This window comes from Protobothrops mucrosquamatus, unplaced genomic scaffold, assembly GCF_001527695.2.
Source record: "Protobothrops mucrosquamatus isolate PMUCROS unplaced genomic scaffold, P.Mucros_1.0 scaffold453, whole genome shotgun sequence".
Taxonomy (NCBI): Eukaryota; Metazoa; Chordata; class Lepidosauria; order Squamata; family Viperidae; genus Protobothrops; species Protobothrops mucrosquamatus.
The window spans coordinates 525,136-535,010 of NW_015386776.1; the positions used below are offsets into that span (position 1 = coordinate 525,136).

The 9,875-nt window shown below is 35.1% G+C and overlaps 1 protein-coding gene across 1 annotated transcript in view; it reads right to left on the reverse strand.

The window, feature by feature from the left end:
• Positions 1 to 9,875, reverse strand: part of DCLK2 (doublecortin like kinase 2) — a 69,173-nt gene that overhangs the window by 53,043 nt on the left and 6,255 nt on the right. The window contains 1 exon segment of the mRNA XM_015816446.1: positions 4,710 to 5,044. Coding sequence (XP_015671932.1) covers positions 4,710 to 5,044 — 335 coding nt within the window.

Consider the following 9,875-nt stretch of genomic DNA (forward strand, 5'->3'; position numbering starts at 1 on the left):
TAATAATAATAATAATAATAATAATAATAATAATAATAATAATAATAATAATAATAATAATAATATCAACAAATTAATATTTATATTTACATGTGTGGATTTTAAAAAACGTCTGTACAAGCAGAAAATGCAAATGTTTCTGGACATTTTCCCACTAAAACTAGTCTTCCAGTCATTCTTTAACAAATTCACCATGTTAATTTATTGTTTAATATTATAGATCTGTTTCTATATGTTCTGGAATCTTCCCCTTTAGAACAGATTTTTATTGTAATTTTGCCTAAGAAGAAAGTTCACAACTCAATTCTCTTAAAAGCTAAATTCAAGCAATCCTGGCTGTCTGCACTGTTCTTATAAACCTAAGAGCTTGCTTCTAGAGTTCTGGTAAGTGGAACCATTCCAGGCTAGCTGCATTGCTTCCAAGATGCAAACATAATAGATTCCTGAATTTGGCACATCTCCAAGTAAATGAAAACAAGATCCTACTGTTTAAAGACAAATACTGAAGAGCATTTCATCTTTGAAAGGAAAGGAAGTTTCAATGGAAAAGAAAACCATACTCAAGTCCAGATGTGAGTTACAGTAAAACATCAATCAAGCACAGATATTGAAATGCTATTTTGTACAAGATATAATGCTGTCTGTGGCCTTGGATAATATTCACATTAAGAAAACAGGACGCGGGCTAACATTTTGTAAGAGGAAATGCTGTTTGGGAGACAAAGGAAAGGAAGTCAAAGTGTACAGTACACTTACTAATAATTGCAAATGTATATGCTGAGCAATATTACCTAATTAAGCAATTAATAAGTAAATCATGTTCATCGGAATTGTTGTAATAGAATGTGAGGATAATTAAGAATAATCTGTTACATTTAGACATGGATCCTTCTTCTGCAAGTTATTGCAATAGATGCAATAATCTTTAAGAAAACATATTTCATTCATTAAGTACAATTCAGAACAGATATCTGAATTTTAAGGCAAAAATTACTGTATTAATGTATCTTCTCTGCAGCTTATTAAACCAAAGTTGCATTAACAGCTAAATTATCTTGTAACTCATAATTCTTTCCCATTAATTTCTTTTTTAAGTGTAATTATACTGACCTTTGATAAAGATGCATTTCTGATTACAATTACATGTCTGCTCCACTTTAAAGAGCATCTCCACAAGACTTTCATCATAGATTGATTTTATATGAATCATTAAAGTAGCTGAAATTTCTGAGGCAGTTTCAAAAACTGCATGCTTAGTTTAATTGAGATACTTTTTTCAAATCCTTTGCAAAGTCATAAGAAAAAGTGAGCCATGACTTAAGATGTTGTGGTGGACAATGGCAAACTTTTTGAGGGATTTTTTTAAATAGGCTGGTTCATTCTGAGCTGAAAGGAAATTTACATTTTTTTCTCCTACCATTAAAATATCCCTATGTCTATGAAAATTCATGCACCTTGTAGATTATATCATGGAAACTATGGAATGCTATTTCTTCTTTTTTCAACTGCCTTGAGAAATTTCTAAAAAGATAAAATGTTTTTCTAAAGACTGATTCAGCATACAACAAGGAATAGTCACTTCCTGAAAGCTGAACCTATAAACTTCTAAATAATGAATGAATTAATAAATAAATACTCCAGAAACATGTCCACAAGACAACAGTACAGAACAAAACTAACCTTGAAGTAAGACTAGGGAACTGCCAAACTTGAATAGCAAACATGCAGTGCATGCAAGGAAACCTAACAATCTTTCTGATTTGGATGATTTCTACAAGTAAAAGTGTGGGATTAAAAAGCAAGAGTAAAGACTATTACTGGCTACAGGAAATGTTTAGAAGCTGTAATTTCTTCCAAAGGAAATGTTACAAAGCGCTGACTGAAAGGTGTCTAAACTTTGGGCATCAGCCATTTTCACTAGTTTCTTATTTTGAACCTGTAAACAATTGAATGTAAGTAGTAAGAATGCATTTAAATTTGTGGAACAATGTTATGTATAGCTTTTTGCCATGCTGAGATTGTGTAAGGTTTTGATTCAAACATACAATTTGAAAAAGTTTTCATAGTATGCTAATGTTAACATTATTAAGTATACATGCTGTCTAGAGATAATTACTTTTATTGATACAAGGATATTCAATATAGTATGCTCTAAATTTAGTCAACATCTTCAATGGTTGCTGGAAAAATCTATAATCATACTTAGTAAGCTATTTCTAAGATAAAATGAGGGACCATACATTTATTATATCTGAAGATTTCAACTTATATTGAATGTTTGTATTCACAAACCAGCAAAGACTTATCAACCAGTGTTATACAGTTTTCAATTATTAGAAAAAATAACTATAATAAAAAGGAAATTGTTCTGGTTTTAATAATAGAAATTCATATTAAGTGCATTATTTTACTTACCCAATTTCTCTTCCATTACAACCTACACAAAGCTATTGATAATACATATTACAAGTCACATACATTGGAGTAATAAGAATTATTGGTGAGGGGAAGAGTGGGAATGTGTTTTTAAGGAACAATAATTATAGTACTGTAATAAAAATGTTTCAGGAAAAATGACAAAGAATGGAACAGCCCTAAGTCATATTGACATACATCAAATCAATCTTAAGGCCATGTTTGACAAATTGTCAATGGTGTAATTCTATATAGAATGAATTACATGCAGTGATGCATCCATCCTTGACCATTTTGAACTCTCAGTGGTTTTTAATATCATCAAACATGGTATCCTTTTGTACTGGCTTAGAAGACAAGAGTGGTGAGGACAGTGTGTACGTTCTTCTGTTCTAGGATTGTTTAGTGGTGGTAGGCTAAATCAAGCCCTGGGGCTCCTATTTTACACGATTTTGTGGGGTTCTATCCTCTCCTCATTCTTATTTAACATATAAATGAAAACACCTGTCATCATGGGTATTATTGGTGCACTGATAATATTTACCTGTACATCTCTACTTCTCAATGACCATCTTTGCCCCCTCACTGATCAAGTGATGTTGTCAAGGTTCTTTATCAGTGTCTGCATATTGTGGGTGGCGAGAACAGGCTTTAATCTAATCCTAGAAAGACCAAGTTAATAGGGTTTTTAAGGACCCTGGTCCTGAGGCCTTTCCTTTTTTAGTTCTGGATAGAATGATACTTTCCCAGACAGTGCTACAATGCAGTTGAGGGAGTCCTCTGGGCTTTTGGATTCTGTGAGACAGGTGGCAATTATGATCATGAATCCTAACTTCACCCTGCATACAACAGGACCCATTCCTGGAGGGGGAGGATCTGCTTATGCTTTAGTCATCTCATTATGGACTACTGCAACACGTTCTACAAGGACTGCCCTTAAAGACAACTCAGAAGTTGCAACTGGCTCAGAATACATTTGTGTGGGAAGATATGAGTATACTTTTGTACTCCTAGGGTATAACACTACTTTGCAAACTGGTTTCTACTAAGTGGACATGCACCTGGTCCTTCTATTAAACAATGCCATCTAATGGAAGACTGATTTTTCTATTACAATAACTGCCTTATAGAACAACTTAACTATCAAAATCCAGATGGGTCAAATCCTCTTTATCTTTCAAAAGGCACTGACAATAGGGATGCTGTGAGCATTGGGTTAGGGCATTGAGCAAATCATTTTTTTAAAAAAAAAATATATTTTATGAAGGGGGATGTTAGTTTTCATTTGTTATTTGTCTCGGTGGTGTTTGCTTTTTTTTTAGAAATAGATCCTTTTGTTGTGGTTTTAAAATCTGTTTTAAGTTACACAAAATCATATTGAATTGAGCAGCTATATAAATTGAATAATAAATAAAGTGCTGTATAGTTTGTAAGCAGGAATAGAAAAATAGGCCAAGAGGCTAGAAAAGATCAATTTATATTCCAATACCAAAAAGAATGATCAAACTATCAAATATTTTTTGATATATTGTTTTATTTTTATTTTTTATTTGTGAACTGTCTGGAGGTACCAGTTGGGTAGCCTCAAAACTGAAATAAGCAATTGAATAAATGAAATAAATTTCATAAGAAGCAGAGGCATCTAATATAACATGGCTTTCTTCTGATGGATGTTGAAAAAGGCAAGGGAATTTCAGAAAGATGTGTACTTGGGATTCTGAATAGCTTTTAAGAAATGGGTGGATCAACCACCTCTTCTGCCCTCTAAAGAATGTGTATGGTGGCCAAGAAGCAAGAGTTGGAACAGAAGATGGAAATGTGAAAAATGACCTGAGAAAAAGTGCAACGTTGGTCGATGATGGAGGATCTCAATCCCCTAGCCAAGCTCTTCCCCTTCTGTAACTCGTGGCCATAGTAGCTTTGAGGCATATGACCAGAGAATGAGGCATCAGGAAAAATAAATCTTGAAATTTAAAAATCAGTTTTATAAAAATAAGAAACAAAGAAGCAAGTTTAGTTTAACTTGGATAGTTAATTTCCAAAACCTTTGAAATGGAATGGAATAAAGTATTTATCTCCGGTAAAAATAATAAAAAAAATCCACAACTTTTCACTGCCCTTGCTTCCCTTTTCTCCTACCATACAAATGAATCGATGCAGAATAACTAAGAATAATTGCATCTTAAGAGCTTCTACAATTATTAAGAATTTAGCTTTTATATGCAATAAATTCACTATTTAAAAATTGCAAATAAACTTAACTTTATATTATTATCAGTAGTAATTTTTCTTACCTGTTTTCCATCCAATGTGCAAATTCTCTTGACAATGCCTGAATCTAACTTAATAGCTTCTGTTATATCAGTCAACACTTGGTCAAAGGAATGAGCAGTTTTTTTATTCAACAAAATTCTCACAGCTTTTCGTGGCTTCACTCCACTGCGTATAACAGTTACCAGTTTAGGTTTAATGAAGTCTTTGCTCTCCTTTATTTCACTTTTTGCAGATATTAAGGACGTGAAGGATCGAGATGACCCAGATTTTATGTTGACAGACCAATTTGGATTAACATTCTTAATGTAATCAACTTTCCGAAATGGCTCATTGGAAGCGCATACATAACTTTCACCTAGGGTGGAGGAAAAAAAGAGAAATAAAGATGTTATTTCTGTTGTTCTCACTTGATATGCTTTCAATAATCAATTATTTATATGTTTGTATATGTCATTGGAGTATCTGCAAATGCTTAATTTTTGAAATAGATAAAGAAAAGTATTACTAAAACTATGGCATTCAAGAAAAACCTTATAGGTTAAGTTAGTAATATCAAGCCCAGCATTTTTTCTTAGAATAATAAATATATATCATTAGGAAGGTGACAAAGAGAGCATTAAGGAAAGAGATCTTGCATTTTGTTAAAGCCAGGAACTAATATTCAATAGCCTGCTGCCTTTTATATTGGGCTATTAGTCCTAAGAACTAAAATTTACATGACATTCATACTTGAAACAAAAACAATGCAATGGTTTCTCCAGTTCTATGGATATGGCAGGCACTGCTGTTAAATATTCAAGAAATTATTTCCTATTTATGAATACTCTTAATGTTTTCCATGTCAATCCTAGCAATTTCAGACATACATATACCCTCACAATAATGAACCTGAATATAGAGGTTTCATTCTCCATTATGTTCCCTCCAGTAAAACCACATAGAAAACAGTTTGGAACCAGACTTATTAGGATTCCAAAAGGCCATAGGAGCTTGCTTTTCCATAGGGCATAAGTAGCACCTTGTACTGGTGTTCATAACTAATTATGTAGCTGGAATACAAGACACTCACACTTTCTTACGATCGGAATGGTATATGCATCTTTTTAAAACAAACAAATGACATTCAGTTTTAACAAACAGCACAGACCTATAAATTCTACTTTATTAAAGTAGCTAGTAATTAGCCAGCATTTTGTAAAAGAAGAGGCAGAATTTATTAGCAAAATTCCTAGCCATGACAGCCAATCAAAATAATACAGAAGTGCTGGATTTACAGTTCTGGCTAGTAAGTTCCTTCCATTCAAAGGAATCTAAAGCAGGGGTCCCCAACCCCCAGTCCGTGGACCGGCACCGGGCCGCAGCATGCCAGCAACTGGGCTGCGCAAACAAGCAAAGCCCCATCCGTGGGATGCGGGCAGCACACAAAACTATGCCCCCTCTGGTCCGCAGAAAAATATTTCTCTATGGAACCGGTCCCTGGTGCCCAAAAGGTTGGGGGGCCTCTGATCTAAAGGATGAATTAGGAATATAGAATCAGTATAATAATGTAAGGATATTACTGTAAGTTATCTAGATAAATACATTAATATAAACCAAAAGTGCTTCAATTGTATGCCATTATTCTGGGAGGGCAGCCACTTGGGATAAAAGTTGCAAAAATGAAACACTATCAAAATTCTCTCTGCCTTGCCCTATAAATGACACTGTCAATGTCACTTCCTCTAAGCCCTATCAGAGCACTGGAAGTAATCCATTGTCAAGGACAATGCGGCACTAATTTGGAGCTTGAAGAATAGGTCAGCGGCCTGGTCTTTTACTCAACTGGAAACAACCATTTTTTTTCTTTTGGTATTTAACCATATCATTGCATTATATTCAATCAACATAAGCAATACTACAGGCTGTTTCTTAATGAAACTGATACTTCACTCCTTATTCAAGGCCCATCCAACTCCTCATCTGATTCTCATTTCCCCAATATTTTCAAAGGAGATTTCAAATTACATATGTTTGTTATAGACCTCCTCGATAGCCCAAAGAGGAATTGGGTGTAATTTTTCTTCCACAGCACAGCACTTTTTTTTAAATAAGAGAATTTATGCAGACAGAACATACTACATGGATATGGAAGGAAACCTGACAGTGGCCAGCATGAGCTCTTCCTTCCTTTGTTTTTTCCCCCAGGATCTTAAGGCAGTCAGAAAAGCATCGCACCACACCTGGTATCCAATTATAAAAGGAAAATGCCGAAAGCACCAGATTGTCTCTGCGTAGGCATGTTTGGAGAAAGATTTGTGTTGTGCGAGAGAACAGAAAGAAAGGGACAAGATGTAGCCAACAGAGTGAAACAGCTGTCAGCTCAACAGGCAACTGACAGTAAAGGAGGAGAAAGCTTAAAGTTCAGCAAACTAGCAGCATACAAGGTGAAGCGAAAAGTGGAGCCCAACAGCTTTATCACTCCAGCAGCTGGTACAGCATTTTCCTTTTTCTCACCTCTGCACAGGCTGAGAAACTGCCAAGCCAATGTTCAGCCGCGGTTTAGAACAGCAGGCGACAGCAACAAAGGTCAACTAGAATGTGGTTAAATGATGGCTATATTCGTATACATTCAATCAACAGAATTGTTATAGATTATTTATAGGAATAAGACACAGACATAGCTGTTGGTATAAATATAGGATAATATAGCGTAGGCCAGGGGTAGGCACCCTTGGCTCTTTTATGACTCGTGGACTTCAACTCCCAGAATTCCTGAGCCAGCACAGCTGGCTCAGGAATTCTGGGAGTTGAAGTCCACGAGTCATAAAAGAGCCAAGGTTGCCTACCCCTGGCATAGGCTTAATAACAAGTGGTAAGGTAAAAGTTAGGACAATAAGTTTGTTAAATTTTCTGTAATAAAAGTCTCCCTGGAAACACAGAAGATAAAAACAGCCTGTTTGTCGCTGGCCTGTACCGTTTCCCAAAAATATTCCCTCACATTTAGGGACAGTGTTGAGACGGTACAGCACCCAAGCAAATTACAAACCAATCTTTAATGAAAATAAAAACAGAACGAGGAAAATGGAGTTTGGTCCTAGAAGAGTTGGAGCTCTGCAAAACAGGGTCACTCTTTTCAGTACCACCCTCTAGATACATATTCACAGATTAGAGGTTGTGCAAGGAGGCTGAAAATGGAGGAAAAGGAAGAATTGGTTGGGATTAAGGCAGACCCTAAAATCTAAGTACCGCTGCAAAATAAAGTAATTTCACCTGATGCCTGGCTACAGATGAGGAGACATATGATTAAGCAGCAAGAGGAGAAAAGAAAAAGAATAGTCAGAAGGGAAAAGGATTAAATTGTGGAGAGAATCTGAATGCAGGGACTGACTGGAAAGAGAGATGAAAGAAGGAAGGAACTCCAGGACACGGAAGGAGCTTGTTTCAGGGAAACTCAAACCCTCCTGTCCTCCCCCACACAGAAACATTCAACTTTGCCTAGTGCAAATAAAGGACTTAAAAATCTGAGGATCTTAAAACTTTCATAGGATGAATATAGAATCATTCTTTGTAATGTTTGAATATATTGCAGTTCCTTGGAAATGGCCTAAGGAAGAGTAGATAATTTGGCTAGTTCTATGTTTAACAGGAAAAGCTTTAGTAGCACAAACATGGCTCCCTTCAGAAGTCTTTGACTATAATTGAGTAAAGAAGGCTGTATTGTATAGATATGAAGTAGATACACACACACGTGTGCACGCACACACACACACACACACACACACACAGAGAGAGAGAGAGAGAGAGAGAGAGAGAGAGAGAGAGAGAGAGAGAGATGGACCCCTACTGATAAATGTTTGGGCAATATTCTCAATTCACATTAAGGAGAGAATTATGAATAAGATTAGAGGATTTAGGACGGAAGTGGTTAAAACCAGAAATACATGATAAGAAGCTTGGATGAAATTGTGTTACAATATTTTATCTAATTTTGCCATCTTCTGTTTCTGAAAGCTGCATTCTTTGCAAAAGATTACTTAGCATCATTGAAATCTAAAAAGGTCAGAAAAGGGTTAGAAATTGGAAAAGGACCAAGGAGTTGTCAAGTGTTGACTGGCAAAGTAACACTGAAAGGAAAGGCAGATATATATAAAAAAGATGGCATAGGGAAATATTCCTGATCAGGAGGCATAAAATGCATATGCTTCCAACACATTCAGCATTACGGGGATAATGGGCTTTCAAAGATAGGCAAATGTTTGCATAAGGCTGATAAAAGTAGAATACATTGAATAAATAGAGAATTTAACTCTGCCTTGGCATTTAAATAGAGGACAGGAGCAACAAAAAGATTTCTCACTAAAAGGAGTTCGGAAACAGCAAAAGAAGGAAATAAGGATTGGGAGAACGTGAGTCACAAAGATAAGTTATTAAAATTAATCCTAAAGTTACAAAGTATATATAAATAAAACTTTTCTGGTAGATAGTTAATGTTAAGTATGTTGATCAACTCTAAATCAAGATTTTTTTTCCTCTTCCCTCCTTTTATCCCTTGTAGAAGCAGGTTTCACACAGACTTTTGCAAATAAATGTGAGTCAATCTGAAATAATTTGCATGTTTATTAACTCACACTCCTACACACAGACTAAACCCCATTTATTTTAGTTACTCAAGTCTATCTGAACTGTACTGTCAATTTTCTTTCAAAGCAGGTAAATATGTCAACTACAGAGAAATGTGGTACAAGGTTTGTGCTAGCAAATCAAATTTTGACTCATCCATAAAGCTTAATGTTCTATTATAAGGGTTAGGTGGAGATAGAAATAATTTGCATTGTCTTACACTCCTAAGAAGGTGGATTATGATTTCAAAATAATGGATATTAATTCTTTAAAATAAATTATGCAGCTGAAACAGTTACTCCCTAGAGTAAATTTAAGTTCAGCCCCTCAGTTTAGTTTCTTCTGTGTCATAACCTTGAAGCAGAATTAGCAAGCTTTAAAATTTCATCTATAATAATAATAATAATAATAATAAATTTAATTTATATGCCGCCCTTCTCCCAACGGGACTCAGGGCGGCGCACAACATATTTAAAACAAAACATAAATACATTCCCCCCCGATAAAACCGAATTAAATCAAATTTTAAAGTTGTGTCTCTGTCAAATTGTTAAAAGATAAACCCCAAATAAAATCCTCCCTAGGTC